General features: G+C 42.4%; 1 protein-coding gene across 2 annotated transcripts in view; it reads right to left on the reverse strand.

Moving 5' to 3' along the window:
- LOC115361327 (cGMP-inhibited 3',5'-cyclic phosphodiesterase A-like) overlaps positions 1 to 16,513 on the reverse strand; it is a 67,514-nt gene that overhangs the window by 30,031 nt on the left and 20,970 nt on the right. For both annotated transcript variants that reach the window (XM_030054747.1, XM_030054746.1), the window contains exon 2: positions 894 to 944. In XM_030054747.1, the coding sequence (XP_029910607.1) occupies positions 894 to 944 (51 nt within the window). The remainder of the gene's footprint in view (positions 1 to 893; positions 945 to 16,513) is intronic.

Raw genomic sequence — 16,513 nt, forward strand, 5'->3', positions numbered from 1 at the left:
GTTAGCAGTGGCTTACAGCCAAATCACAGACCTGTGTCCTTTAGGAGTCCAGTGGTTCTCAAAGCAAAGTCCAGGGACCCCTCAGTGTCCTTAAGGGCCTCCAAGTGGTCCCCAACAAAATGAGGAATAGTTTAATTTCACTATAATTTAATTCACAAGAAACTGTTACAGTACATCAAATGTTTAAGTAATTATTATCATTTGTCAGTGTCCAAAAAGGACATCCAAGCAATTTCATACTTTCAGTAACACAAACCAACAAATATGTCATCATTATCATATCAGGGTGCTGAGGGAAAACCACTTCATTTGATTGTCCACCGCTTAACCTCTACAACACCACTCTGCCATGGGTGGGTGTGTCTCTGCTGTGCGGCTGAGCTTTGCTCACACCCACAAAACTTTCTTATTTAAGTCTTGTAAAAAGCTGAAGGTTTCCAAAAATATATCCTGCTGCATTACAGGGAAATGTGTATAAAATAGAAATTTTCTATTTGATGTAATGCTGCAACCATAACACAATGGCATTTTGGATTAAAATATTTCACTCTCTCTTTCACTCTTAGTGTAATGTAGCTTCAATGAAGTGTTACAAGCAGAAATGAAAGTCAAAATGAAGCCTTCGTGAGCCTAAACCCCTGCTTTAGGAAGAACAACAGAGACCCCAGTGGGAAGAGACAACTCTAAACAAGCTGTTTTAAGCGTGGCCGAGGAGCCACATTGGTGGTAGAATTATAAGCGTGTGTAGACGAGTGGCACAGTATGGGAATTAGGTTTTTTTGCTACCATGTGTGTGCTCTGTGTGTGCTTGTGCGTCTTGAGTTTTCAATTTATTTGTTTATCATTATTGCTATCATCAGCTGGTCTGCCTCTTCTTTGTGGACAGCACTAACCTGTGACCCTCGGGAGCCTCTCTTGTGGTCCCATTCTGAGTGGGGGAGCATCTGTGGGAAAACAGAGAGAGAACCGTATTAAAACCACAGCCCATCCTGTTCCTGTTAGCATCTTACAGCAGCTATGCCTCCTCACAATGGTAAAACCATAATGGAGACATACTGTGCCATAGTGGAAAAGAGGAGGAGCAGGAGTGGCGACACCGAGTAGTCGAGGAGGCGGGGAGAGGGAAACGCTCATAAATGCTGGAGGGTTTGTCTATTTTTCACTTTCCATTAAGCACAGGCTTCTAATTCAATTTCACAGTCAGGTTTGGTTTACTTTAGTTCCTATTCACTGCCTAATGGACTGGTGGAGGCTGAGGACTTTTATGCTGTCTAATTACCAGCCACTGTGTCCTCCCACAGGCCTCGTAAAGCCGTTTTCCACTTTCCTGGGAGTCACCCAATGCTTCAGTTCAGCGCTGTCACTAATCATGTGCTGTCTGCTTTGGTGAACACGTTGCAGGAGCGCCAAGTAAACATAAATCCCCCCCCACCACCTCTATTAGGGCTTTCTGCCCCAGCACTGAGAAGCCCCTGACCCAACACAGCATGTCACTGTGACAAATTGCAGCTGCACACACTGAGGCAGGGGGCTCAGTATAAGAGCCATATTGATAATTCAGGTGTAATTCACTGCGTCAGGGGAGGTCATTGAGTTGTGTCATGCTGTGAGCAGAAACATTAGGAAAACACTGGGTTGTAGTGATCGGGGCCGTGGGGCTGGCCGGACAGTAGTGCTGTTTTGTGGAGCGTTTTCCCACAGTGCTGCTGAGTTCTAAACAAACACAATAGTGGACTTCCTGTTCCTGTTGCCTTATCTTAAGGTCAGTTTAGTGTAATCAGCTGCAGGACATCAGCATCGCTCCACTGGCTGCTTTGTGCCATAGCTAAACCTCATCCTTCAGCCGAGACTTTGGCAAAAATGAAGCTCCACAAAGTTTGGTGACCTGCGGCTAGCTTCACAAAACCGTCGGAAGAAAGGCAAACTTGTCAAGTGTCATTTTATGTCATTACTTAAGTCTTAAGAGGGAAAACATGGCATTATCAAAAACGGTTCTTATGTATTTCCTGAACATTCTTCTTGTGCTTCTTCCTATGTAAAACTTATAAATAATAATAATAATAATAATAATAAATAAATTGTATTCTTGAGAAGAAAATTCACCAATTTGTCCTTGAAATTTTTTTCTTAAGTATGAAACAACCCTTCACCGGTCTTAAATTCTTTCAGTGAAAAGCTGAGCCTCACATTTAAATTTAAACAAATAAAAAAACAAATTAGTTAATAGTTGAAAGTCCTCACAGGTTTCATTAACAGTTGTTGTAAAGCTCTGTTTGGTGCAGGCCAAAGCAGGCCTATGTCTCATGTCTACTGAAAATAGGCAGGGAAATTTTACAGTTACACATATAGGCTTTAGCCACATTCCAACAACCAGTGTTTAAATATTTTACAGACATACTTGAGTAAATCATATGTTCCCTAAATATTCCTGTGCCAGTTGTTTTGTTTTCAGGATAAAAGTGTTTGACTACCTGATTGATCTCTCCGTGTGGCATTCCATAACATTTATCTTGAGGATACATTCATGAATCCACCCCCTGAACAGTAAACAGTGGCTTCACATTCAAGTCATCTATGGACTGATGAGGATGATTTTTTAAAAAAAATGCAGTATTTGAGGTTTTTCCCTTTGCTAAGAAATGTCTTCTTCCTCTCGTCCTCCATGTTCCAGGTTGTGCTCTGCAGCTATAAAGAGCCAGGCTTCTCTAATCATCAGCATGCTAATGCCTGTGAGTCACTTTAAAGCTCCATCAAGCATATATACCTTCTCATGCATTAAAATGACCATACTTGCAGCCTGTTGGAAAAGAAAGTCAACAAGCACTCAGCTGTGTAAAAGGTTGATGTATGAGATGTAAATTACTGTGAATGATAGTATCAGCCAGCCAGTGAACTGTTTGTCTAGTTCTTTTACTGCTGTGATGACAGGGCTTTGCTTTTACAGTATAGGAGCTGGCAGCGGGCTCCTCCATGGTCGCAGCTGAGTCCTGCTCCATTAGAAGGTCCTAGTATCACTGAGGCTCTCCAGGCGCACACACATAAACAGCCTTTCGGTCTTACGGCCTTACGTAACCCAACCTTTCATCTCCTAGCTCTGAGAGGCAGATCCAGACCACGCAGAATTCTACATGTGCCCTTTGAAGTGCCAAAACAAAAAACCCACACAAAATCAAAGCGAAGCATAAAATTCGAGGGGAACAGATAGCCTCTTGCACAGAGTGACTTTATAGGCCACCATGGAGCTCATTTCCTCTGAGACTGCCTCAAAGGTTTGATCAACAAATGTATGTGGGTGTTGTGCGACCAATGCGACTGTTGTCACTTACCAAGCCAAACAATGGAGGCAGTCTGTGTCTGTGTGCAGTTATTTGGTGCCACTGTTCTCAAACTTTTTTTTTTTTTTTTTTAACCAGTGATACAAAAACACCAGTAAAAATTTAAAAAATATCAGTGTTGCAAAGCAAATTGGTTGGTGGTAGTTTTTTAAAACTTTAATCACCAGTGTTGTAAAATATGTGACAATAGCATAAACATCATCAGCGTTTCAAAGACAAAAACAAAAGAACCAAAATCGAGAGAATCCTAAAAGTCTGCACAAGCAGACAGTGTACTGTTTCACTGCAGAAACAAAGAAATATGGCAACCCAGACAAAATCTAAACCCAAGCTCTCATGCAAAAAAGAAACAACAACAAAAGCCTTATTATTCCAGGCTTATTATCTTTTGACACTTGAGGAGAATGTAAAAGAGAAATCTAAGCTTATACTTAAAACATCTGATATTCCACTGCCTATATAATGTCTGAAGAGGTAAAACCACACATGAATGATTTCTAAGATAACTTAAGGTTTTTCATGGAAACACCCAACCCCCCCATCACTGCAGGCTAGCCGAAGCAGTAAAATTTCCAATAGGATTTGTTTTTGTCCTAAAGCTCCAGTGCACCTACTGGGAAAAATAACAACTTTGCAGAAGTTATGCCCTTTGTTTCACCCTCTGCTAGATTCATTATGTGGCCCCATAATTCAAAATAATCCAGATCAAGCAGTGGCTTTCCATCACTTAGAGCAATACGCTTGATTTATAGGCCCTGAATCCGGTCCTGAGAAGAAAAAAAAAAAAGTTTTGTGTCTTTGAAAATGTAAGTGTGTCTTTCAATCATGGCACTAGCTACCAGAGTAACATGACACACTCAATAAGGTCGAAGGCATTTTTATGGGACTCTGGCTCCATTGTGAACACATTCCACAGATTTACTGTACTTTCATGAGCCAAAGTGATATTCTCAGAATACAAAAGATACTGCAAGAAAAAAAAAGGAATTAGTAAGTTCAGCAGTGTGTCAATGGAGGGTGAGGCCAGGTAAAGGAATCTTTCTGCAGAATCAATTGCAGATGAGTAACAGTAGGATCATACTGGGCCAAGTGAACTTTTGAGGATGCTGGAGCCCTGTGGACCAGGGACGGGGGATCTTCCTGTTTGCAGGACGCGAGGGAGCTGATGTGGAAATGCCAGCAGGATCCAGGATCTGCTCTCAGGGCCACTCGTTACCAGTGACATATCACAATTTTAACTGGTGTCTTGGAACAGGGAGTCTTTGGATGTGTCTCAGACCACATCCTGGTTCAGTGTGTAGTGAATTGGAACTTGGGCACTGGTTATGTGAATGAACACTGAGACTACCGCTAACATCAGGTGGGTCAAGATGTCAGTCGGTACTCTTTTACTTCTTAACATTTGCTAATTTCGGCTAACTGTTACATATTCACACAGGTTTTATGTAATCTAAACTACAGAATGCTGGGAATTCACTACTTTAAAAAAAAAAAAAAAAAAAAAAAGTGAAAACATATGCTGTTATCCCCTAACAATGACTTCACTCAAATTACATTTGTAAATAAAATTTATTGGTATTGTTGGCAAAGTGTAAGTCTGCATATTCATATGACAAATGAGGTAGCCAGTGTTTATGTTGGTTGTTATTTCCGGTAGATGAATATAGTGAGGTTAGATATTAACCTGTTTTTACAGTGCATCATGGTATTTTTATATGACGCTAACTTCCACTTGAATTTGGAACTGGGACACCTGAGAAAATGTCTTCTCATGGTATAGCTTGATGGAGCTTTGTTCAAAAAATATGAGTGGGCATTGACCAAACTTGCAACAATGACCAAGGTATCACTGAGCAGATGAGGGGGAAATGTCACATTCAGTGAAAAACACTAGGAGGTAGCCAGCCAAAATTCTTGCGAATGCCAGCAGCCCTCATTAAATGAGCTGCACTCCTTTGACTCACATAGTGCCAGCAGGGCTAACCCCCAGTCTTCCTCTCACCCAGAGTGTTAAGAGGGCAGCAGTGTGGATGCCAATGGGCAGCCATGCCCTGTACACCATGGCTCTGCGCCACAGCCCGCAGCAAGCTGCCCAGCCTCTGAGGTGCTGGGTAAACACCATGGTGTCAAAACACAAACAAACTACTGGAATATGCTTACTTGTTTAACCTGCCTTCACCAATAACCGGCTGGGGACCACTTCCCTGTGGCGGTGACTTGGTGTGAGCAGCACCCATAGTCTAGTACCCCCTTTCCAGTTGCACAGGACTCACCCTGAAGCGTCACGGTGAGCCTGGCCTCTGTCCTGAAGTAACTCCACATTACTACTAAGCTCTCTTCTACATCTGTGGGACAAGGGGACCGGAGACTTCCTTGTCCTAATATAGCTCGATTCAAGATTACTGCTAGCAATGTTTCTTAATCACTCATTCATGATCAGGCCTTCATTCCCCTCTGCCTCCCTCTCTCTCCGGCTCTCGCACTCAGCCTGCGTCCCATTTTGTCCCTCATTAGTGGCTTCATATCAGTGGGGTTGATGTGTGTCTACTTGGATCTTCGGAAGCTGCGCTAGCTAGTTAGTGTGCTGGATTTACTGGGTGAGGATGAGAGACAAATACAGGGAAATGCTTTTTTCAGCCTCTGTTACAGACTTAGTGAGAGAGAGAGGAGAGAGAGAGAGAGAGGGAGAGGGTGTAGTATAACGGTGCGAATGTTATGCTGACGTTTCAGTATAGTTGGGTTAATTAAGGCCGTGTTGGAGGACTGGGAACTTGCCATCTCTCCGTCCAATTAAACTCACCATGCTCTCACTTATGGTCTACACAGTCACAAATTCACAAATATGCCTGCGTGCACAAGCACACACACACACACACACACACACACACACACACACAGATACACAGGCACACTCAAACATGCACACACACTCCCCTGAGGTATCAGAATATTTTGCTTACTTATTCATCCTTTGTTCTTTTATCACTGTTCACTGTCAAAGATATCCTGACGTCTACAGTGCTTTGTTCAGGCATCCTTCCACTCATATTCACTTCAGCTGTCGAAATGTAGGTCATATCCCACTTACTAGTCGCTGCATTTGGAGGCTTCAAGACACCAATCAAAGATTTTGAAGTTACAGCCACAGCATAGTCTTTTGACTGCAACTTTGAAATGAGGTGTAATCTTGTATTACACCTGCAGGTGGAGGTATTCTCATGATTAGAGCCATATAGCTGTTGTCTCTCAGGGGGCTTACTTGGAAAAACGTCCTCTCTGAATGATTGCATGATCAGTAGAGCAATCATTTTGAAAAGTATGATGAGCAAAACTAAGTTGAAATTATATCCCACTATCCAACTCTATAATGGGAGAAAAAAAAATGAATTTCTTTCTTGTAGTGTGACATAAAAGATTTTGAGAGAATCAGTGTAGTCTGCTCATTTTAAAATTTAAATGAAATTTTCCCTAATTACAGGTTGACATGCATTTGATCATGAGTACAAAATACCCTTTAAAAAATAAGCTCCTTGCTTTTTCCGTAGCTGTTTATCGATCTCTCAACTGTAGACACATTCTATGCAGGATACCTTGGCAGAGCTACATTTGATAACATATAAATTTGAACTATTAGTGTTTTGATTGTGGAGATGGCTTACTGTGTATATTCAGCACCACTAACACCATGGTGGGCATAAAAATAGATTAATAACAACAACAATTTTTTCTACTAACAAATGAATGTATGAATGTAACAGAAATGTATGAGTAGGAGATTTGTATGAATTGCTGTCATTATACTGTGCTGTTCCGCATATAGCAAAAAGCAGACTGTGACCTCCCAATGGATCAAACAGGAAAGACAAGGTACAAGGTGCTGCAATCTTATAAATAGGACATATAATCATACACCTCAAATTCTCCTGGAGGGTGCAAATCTGAGTATTTGATGAAGTGCAATAAAATGCTGTAGGAATTGGAATCTTCTTACCATCCATGGTGTTGTTCTCTTTTCTCTCTCTACTGAAATTTTCCCTGAAATGTAAAATAGCCCATGGAAAATCTCCTCATAAAGTGTCCCGATTTAATCGAATACAAGGCAATAATAATACAAGGTAAAGGGAAACTGATACTAGAGAGGTGCTACACATTGATGGAGGTGTGTGTGTGCGTGTGTGTGTGTGTGTGTGTGTGTGCGTTCTCGGTACATAACAGTAAGACTAGAGCATGGAAAAGCTTGGAGCCAGGCAGACACCAACTCTGACCCAAACTGTCTGGCTCCTGGTCCAGGTGACCATGAAACCCTTGCCCCACCTTTTCCTCTGCGTCTTCCACTGAGCACGGCAGCCGTCCTCTGGGAGGACTCATATAAAGCCTGTCTGCATGCCTGCCTGCCTGCCTGCTGAGGGGAGAGTATGGAGAGTCATTCTTATTCATGCTGGCTAATGTTTTACAGGTTTTACCGTGGGGGTCAGTCAGTGTGGGTCATTTGCGTCATCGCTGGAGGGAACTGTTGAGGTGGGCTGCCAAAGTGAAGGGGCCGTGTGGAGGGAATGAGGAACACACTTGGGTGTATGCATAGATTAGCCTACGCACACCTAAGCTGTTTGGCACACACACATACACTCTCGCATTCTCTCTCTTAAATGCATACACAGGACAAAAAAACGCACTTGCACAAAAAATGCACGTATGCACAGATACAAAGGTGGGATATGCATGTATGTCATACAATACTGATGCATCTGTAACTTAGCTACAGTGCGTTCACCCCTCCTGCTTTCTTCACACTTGTCTTTCTCAGAGTCCTCCAATCTCTGAGGTGTGACCGATGGGATTTGTCGTCTTTAAGTATCCTGTGAGAGTGAGCTCGTCCTAAAAGAGGCCCAGTGCACGGCTCCTGCAGGCCTTTTCTCTACCAGAGATAGATCTGTCAGTCTCTCAGGGTGATGGCACAGGCCGCAAAGACACCACAGCCCAGGGTAAACCTCAGTGGGAGTACCCCACATACTGACCTCAAAAACTGCATCAGGCGTCACAGCATGAAATGTGTCAATGAGAAAGCCAAAAATCTCTTCATGATCCAACCTCTGAAAGCCCATACAGTATAAATATTTTTAGCATCCCGTCCATGAGGCATCATGGTAAAAAAGAAAAAAAAAAATCTTTTTATATTTGTGACATTGTTCTTCTGCACACTATGTTTCCTTGTTATGAGCCCTGGCTGACTCTTGTTCAAGCAGTTAAGGTTCCCAGGCCCGCACGTTCAGCTGGGTGAAAAAGGGGGGATCTGGCTGGGCAGACCTGGCAGCCCACCTCAAAACAGCATGCCAAACCCATTAGTGTATAATGGTCCAGTCAGGATTACTGCTGGGGCCTGGAGAGCTGTGAAGGGAACACAACATTCACTTGTTTGTTTGTTTTACAAGGCTCTGCTCCGTTCAGTCTGCAAGGTGCCAGTGGGCACTGTATGGTTTAATTCACAGTGGAATCAAGCAAGCTATAGTGTGTCAACAATAGTGCCTAGTCTACAGGCAGCACGTACACATTTCAAAGAGTTATGTCAGAATAAACGGGTTATGACACTGAAATTCACTTAACAAATCTGAGCCTGACAACTTTTTGAAATATGGGGACATCCAGCCAATCAAAGGCCAGTGCATTAGCCCAAGGCGACAGCACCTGCTTGTTGATTGGCTGATCAGATACATGAGGAGTACAGCAAAACTCTCTCTAACATCCACTTCATGTACTATTGGCTGGGTTTCATGTTCATCAGATAAAAGATAGTCAGCAGTGAGATAAAGAGTGCATTTCCCCATTATCCATCAACTTGGTGATTCAGACCTTCAGTCTACTTCAGCCACTTGGGTCTTTTCCAGCTGAGCTTTCATTATGAAATGGAAATGGTAATATTGATTTATGTGTCTTCTTAAAGACTTTCTGTAGCATATATGAATTACATTATGAAATGCTAGAGGATGGGAAGCATAGGCAGATAAAGGAAAGGGCCAAGCCACACTTTAAATAACAGATTTCCCCATTTTGCTGCTTGCAGGTCTTATTTAGGCTATGAAATGGACAGATTTCTGCTGTTATAGTGCGTAGTGTGGCTCTCAAACAAAAGGGCTGGGTGTTACAGTTCCACTGTAAAAAGTTTTTATGAAGCCATAAGTCTGACTGGGGCAGCGAGCAATATTTCTTTTGGAGGAGGCGATCTACGTCAAGAAGGCTTTTTAAAGTTAATGAACAGTTGAATAACAGAACAATTTGGACCTGACCTTGAAATGAGAATTGAGGTCTTAAAGCAAATACACTGTACTTTGTAAGTGTTAAACACAGCTTTGGATGAAAAATGAGGTGTGGAACCTTACTCTTTGAAATTCCACTGCTCTGCCTTGACAGCACTGAGAGCATTGCAGGATCCTTGCTTATGCTTGGCCATAAACAATCTACCAAATACAAAATGAGAAACTGAAAATCCCAAATTCAATCAGCGAAAATATTATGAAAGCAATATAAGAATTCACATGTGTATGCTGCCTCCGACGCATATATTATTTCTCTCTGTTTCACATCTTTTATTCACAGGACTGACTCAGCAAGGGCTTCCATACTGGCTATCCTCACCAGACTCCTAGGACCACACACACATCTCTCCCCTTCTTCAGCTGCACACTGAACATTTACAATCCCATCAACATTCCCACAAGAACTACAGTAAACAAACAGATCTGGCCGGTCTGCTCAAGCATATGCCTTTAAATCACCTCCCTACACCCTTTATAAATCACTGATGGAGATATGTAAACGAGCAGTCAGAGCACCATCTATGTCACAGCAGTTGAATAAGTGGGTGTGCTCGCTGGTATATGTGCACACAAGTCTGTGAGTCCCAGCCTCTAATAAACAGCATGTGTACCTGTGTGAGGGCATAAATCTTTGCTTCCTCCTTCTGCAGGTGGACAGATTTGCATTGCGGAGGCTCAGGTCAGCCCCTTGGGCAGGTTTTCCACCATTAGCTTGTAAAATGCTTGCTTTGTCAGTGAGTCCCAGAGGGCTCCAGTACCCCCACCCCCCAACCATGTAGAAGGAATGAGGGGGTCCAACGGGAACAGGAAGGTACGGGGAGCATTAAACATAGTGTGGCCTTCCCTGACACCTGGTGGGCCTCGGTTTGCGAGGTAATGCACAAAAACACAGGGAATGTACCACCACGCTAATAGATAGCCAAGAAAGCAAACTTAGAGCAAAGTAAACAGGGAATATGAGATATAGGAGGTGCTGGAGGTCCATCATCGATGGATGATAGACAGCCCTCTTCCTCTGTCACACACTCTCTGGGGCTCACAATGGCTTAGCGAGCAATAAACAAAATATACTTTCTCAAAGCTCTGCATATCTTTAGCCTACATGATAAAAGATACGATAATAACCAAAGACAGTGTGCTGGCAAGATGCTGTCACCATGTCATGCAGTTAATACCTTAGAAAAGGTACAAAGCCCTGTTAAAAATATAGATATTATAATAAATAGGCTTACAAAGGTTAAAAATACAGAGGTTATAAATATGCTTACAATGTCATTTCATAGTGATGTGATAAATAAGATTAAATAGAATATTATATTTCATATTCGAAAGATATTACAGGATAAATAATGCTGGACAGATAAAAATGTTGGGTTAAAAAACAAAAAACGTTTTATTGTGAAGAGTTCATGATTTCCAGGTGACAACTGGGCCTCTCTGTTCATGAGCGAGATTTGAATTGTGTGTTTTTTGTTACATTGCACTGGGAGTAAAGGTTATTGCACCGATTGCAAAAAGTGAAATTAAGAGTGAATTATTACTGTTGAATTTCACAATGTCCTGAAAGTAAAGGGTAAATAATTATTTATAAAACAAACTCTAGTGTGAAGTCTGGTTATTTATGCTGGAAGTGTTTATTTTAAACTAAAGGTAAATCTGTTAACTCAATTCAGAAGTGGTCCACTTGAAACTGTGTGGTTGCTTAATTCTTTATGGTTACAGTTCCTGTGCAGTGAAGTGTGTTACAGTTAACAGAGATAATAACTGGAGACTCAAGGTAATCATAATAATACTAGTTTCATGTGAGGATAATATTAATGAAGGATTATTTGGAAAGGATTATTGGAAATTAAGAACTCAAGGCCCTTCTCTGAGTGAAGTTAGGGAGAAGTGAGCTACAGGTATATTATGATATTTAGCTTAACTTAAAGCACAACTGTAGTGAAATGCGAGAAGAGCTCTGTGACTGGACCACCCAGTGTGTATTGCTCACAGGCCTGATGAAGATGGTGACGATGATGATGATGACGTATTTCACTCAAAATGTGAATTTATATATGTGTGTATGCATGGTGTTTGTGTGTACGTGAGTGTGATTGCATGTTTGCTTGTCACAGTGAATGCATAAATAATTGCATTTATGCATTCATTTTGTCAAGATACTTTTGTATGTGTATATATGTCTGTATGTGCATCCGCAAATGCAGTGTATGTATGTATATGCATGTTTTTTTGTTTGTGCATGGCTCTGTTTGCATCTGTGCAAAATGGAGCCATAAAAATGGTTGATACTGTGCACGTATGCATATGTGCACAGAATCTGGAGCAGCATAAAGAGAACCACAAGCTAGGAAAACATTGTTAAAGAACTTTGTTAGGCTGCTGTTTAAACATGGAAGGAATCCTAGTAAAAATATACAAAGCATTTGTTTCTTTTTTCACACTCAACAACACAGAGCAAAACGCTCTCGAAGGAACACTTTGCTCCTGGATCCTTTTGATCAGAGCCACTAGTGCCACCCACACACCCAGGGCAAATGGCTACTTGTGTTTACCTAGCCATGTGACTGAAGCTACAGTACCTCCAGTGACGTCAGCATGCATTCCACGCATTCATCAATCTCAGTTCTCACTGATACTGTCTCCCAACATGTAGGAACACAGGGAGTAGGGATCATATAGTTTAAAAATGAGCAATAATTCACAGGCCCTGTACTTGCTATATTTATCTTTCCCTGATAAAATAAATAAGCACTAGCTCGTGTTTGCCATCTGTTTTCATAAGCCGCCGTGTGCTTATGAACAGCTTTTGCCTGAAATAGTCTCCCTGTTCCACTTAAAGACATGGAATCCATAAATAATTTCAAATCTGCTGTCAAGAGATGATTACAACAAAAACACAAACTCACCCAATAAATATGCATGGCTGTGATTTAGTTTTTAACTATGTCTTGTCTTGGAAGTATTGTTTACTTTGTTCCCTATCCTCTGTGACAGAGGACAAAAGGCTCTATCTGTGTTATAAGCATTAATGCATGGTTTCATACTTTGATTCTGTTCTACTCTGCAGTTCCATGTACTTATTTGGCAAATTTTAATATTCTAATAAATCTAGCTCTAGTGCAATAGGAAGAATGATTCATATGTTTGTTCCTATGGTACCGCGAGGACATCATCATGTAATACGGTCCCTGTGGTGGACTAAACTGGCCTGAATTGTCCAAAGTACTTTAGGCGGAGAAGGAAACTAAGATTTTGGTCCACAGGCTACAATGGATGACTTTACCAGACAACAAAGTTTTTAGAATAGACCAGCTCTTCCAACTGAAGGTTGGTTACCATGCACAGTTGCAGGTGGACTAGACAAAATCACTGCCACTGAATGTTCAATGCATATTGTATGTGTGAGTGATATGAATAGTGCACTGGCCACAGTATTTATTGTTTGATCCCTGTCCACTTTGTGTGACATTATGTTATTACTGTACTATGTGTGTCAGTGTGTAGTGTGATATTTTGCGTTGTCAGTAGATCTGTGCACCACATGTCAAAAAAAGCCTTTACACGGGTTCTAAACTGAGCATGAACACAGAAGACAACACCAGGCTGTTACCATAAAGATAAACAAACTGCCCGTCCATAGCTTCCCGCTTCCCACCCAGTTTTTTTTTTCCTTTACAAATTGTTGCATCCTGTAGATGAAAAACCACAAAAACGCTCACAACAAAGAAAGTTTAAGACAACATAATTCTAAAAGGGTTTCTAAATTCTTAGTGTATCCAAAACAGTGCACTCTGCAGCACAGCTGAAGAAACAATTTGCTAAGCCCTTTTGCCTTTTACATTTTGCTCCCCACACCATGATCCAAACACACCACAGAGCAGTGGGGTCATCTAGCTACCATCTCAAGAGTCATTCCTGTGAGAGGCTGTAGCTTACTTCACTCAGTCACTGCACTGTCCAAATCCCTCATTTGTTATTCTCCTAATTGTCCAATCAGTAACAATGGCAGGATAATTAATCAACCAATGAAAGGAGAGATTAATCTTGCATTAGAGATTACTTTCAAGAGAGGTTCACATCCCTGTATTTGTGTGACAAAGAGGCTTTGTAGCCTGAAGGCAGTGTGACTTCTCATTTATAATTGCTGTAATTGCACCTCTGTAGACCATGTAAAAGTAACAATAAATAATGTCTGCTGCAACTCTAAATAAATGATGCCCATCAGCCAGGATTGTTTTCACCCCCTTCCAAAAAAAAAGCCCAATTGGAAAGGATAATCCAGTGTAATGGGAAGTGGTTCAATTAATTAAGGAGGTAGACTGAAAGGTAGGGACCATAAAACTGGGCCATAAACAGCTACAAATGCACAGTTGATAAGGTTGTGCCATGTAGGACCTGTAAACACAAAATGGCCACCCTGGAGTTGAAAACCATGGAAATTTGGGCAAATGGTCATCTTTTTCCATCTGAGAAATCTGCGTGTTTATTACACCATGCACATTAATCTAATGGAAAACAGACCCCAAAACAAATTAGTTCTCCCCATCTAACCTGATTAGTACTGCTGCACCAGGCTGAATCAAATGGATCTGGTGCAGAGAGCCCAGGGGGGATAAAGAGGAGGGGCAGGGGGTATGAATGGAGAACTCATGGATCTGGCAGTCTCTCCCTGTGTCACACTGTAAAACCTTGAAACCAGGGAATGGGCTAAGAAACCACAAACAGACCTCATACCATTCCAGCCCATTCACTGTCAGTGATTACAGCAACATCCCAGAACTCATCACTGTGCCAATAATGAGCTGTCACAAATTGTAAGGCAGCAGCTAAATGATGCCTGTCAGGTCAAAGGGAGATTGTTTTAGTCAAATAGTGCATTTTCCATGTGTCAAATTTCATTTCAGTCGCTCGTACTCTGTGATACCGACTGGTAGATTAACACTGATGGGCTTTAACACTGTAGCACTGCTGATGAGAATTACTCACTTCAGAACGATTCTGCTGAGCAAAATTCCTGCAATAAGTGATATTTAGACCACGCTCCGTGCAGAGTGCAAATCCTCCAAGCTTGAAACTTACTCTCGCCCTATCTTTGTCCTTGAGTGGGGTCGATCCTTATGTTAAGATGGCAGTGCCAGGCTAACCTATAGGCAGGAAGGGGGCCTGTGTATGCAGACTGTGCCCTGCCTCTGGCTATAGAGCCCTGGACCATGGCTCATTGGGTTAGGCCTCGGTAATGCTCTCAATGGCCCAGGGTCTCGGGTCAAAACTCCAGTCACATGCAACAGCACACCAAGTGCTATAATGGGTATGGCTCTGTCCCTGGCCTTCTGAGTGGGCCAAGTCAGCCAGAAACCCTGCCATGACTGGGGGGTTGAGGGGGAAGGCAGCGCTTTTATGGCCATCATCTGGCATGTGTGCTTTTCTGGCACAGCGCACAGAATCACACACAACTGCACTCAAGCACACCCCTTTTTCTCCCTCTTTCCCTTGTCTGTCTGTCTGCCTCGCTCTCTTTCCCACTCTCACACACTCCCACACATGCGTACACATAAACTGCACGCACACAGATATACTGACACACGCACACAGACACACACACATGCACCTGTGTCAGTCGGCTTGTTTTCCACTGCAGTCTAATTGATTGGGAAATGAAGACGGACGCCTGTCTGAGCCGGGCCCAGTTGATTAGCGAGAGACACAGAGTCCATTAGAGTGGCTCTGTTCCTGACCCGAACACGTCATCCAGACAACCAGTCAATCAGTCTCTGTCGCCAGCCAACGATCACACTCCTGACTGGATGGGTGACTGCATGCACAGGACAGAGGAGCAGCGCTGGATCAGACCTGCTCCGCTGTTTGGGAGAAAGCAATACCCCGTACCGTACCAGAGATACACCATTTTCAATTGGGGGAGGAAATGGGTTGGAAATGGCCAGCGTAATGCTTTCAGCCCCGGCCTCTCCGAGCAATGACAACAGACATAACACAGAGCCATTAGCTGCTTCGTTGTGTAACTGTTTGGCTAGCCAGACAGGCCGAGCCGCTGCTAGCTAGAGAGCTAGACTGGCCTGGCTATTGACATTTTGATGCTTTTAAGGCTTTTCAAACAGAAGAGTCAGGCTCTGTGGAACTCTCATGCCTTTGTGCCTATTTTGCTTATACTATGATAGCTACACAAGATATATCAAACATAATCAGTGATTATTCCAACGAAACAACCAAATGGCTCTATCATAATCTAAACTCCACGTCAGACGAACTGATACAGTATCTGTGCATAACAACCATGAAATCGCACGCACGATTTCAACCTCAGATTTTTCTCCAGTGTCCTCCTTAAAATACCTCTCTCACATTTCTCATTTTCAATTTTGCTGTAAACTGAGTGTGAACTTGCTGCATTGTCCCTGAGCACACTGGTGAGGACTGAAAGCGTAATAACTTCATGTGGGCATGGATACATGAAGGGAGCACGTTTCCTTTCATCCGAATATGCCTGAGCCTGTCCTCTCACCGGCGTGAGGAAAGAGAAATAAAATGGGCAAAAAGAACGGCGGAAGATCCTCCAGAAAAGAGAGAGGTCAGTCGTTCAGTGGAATTCAACAGTGCATGAAAGGCAGGGAGAAAAATGAATACATCTGGTGTGGAAATAGGAGAGGTGGTTTGTCAGGAATTGCAGAGTTTGGAGAAGAAAAGAAAGGAGAGAAGAAGAGAGAGGACAGCAAAATGGGGGCTAATCATAAAAGCGAAGGGGCTGGGAGGGAAGAAGAGATAGAGGATGAGTAAAAGAGGGGCAGTGAAATAAGAGAAGGAGAGGCTGAGAGGGAGAGGGATGGAGATAAAGAGAAAAAAAAGGAA

Source organism: Myripristis murdjan, chromosome 6, assembly GCF_902150065.1.
Source record: "Myripristis murdjan chromosome 6, fMyrMur1.1, whole genome shotgun sequence".
Lineage (NCBI taxonomy): Eukaryota > Metazoa > Chordata > Actinopteri > Holocentriformes > Holocentridae > Myripristis > Myripristis murdjan.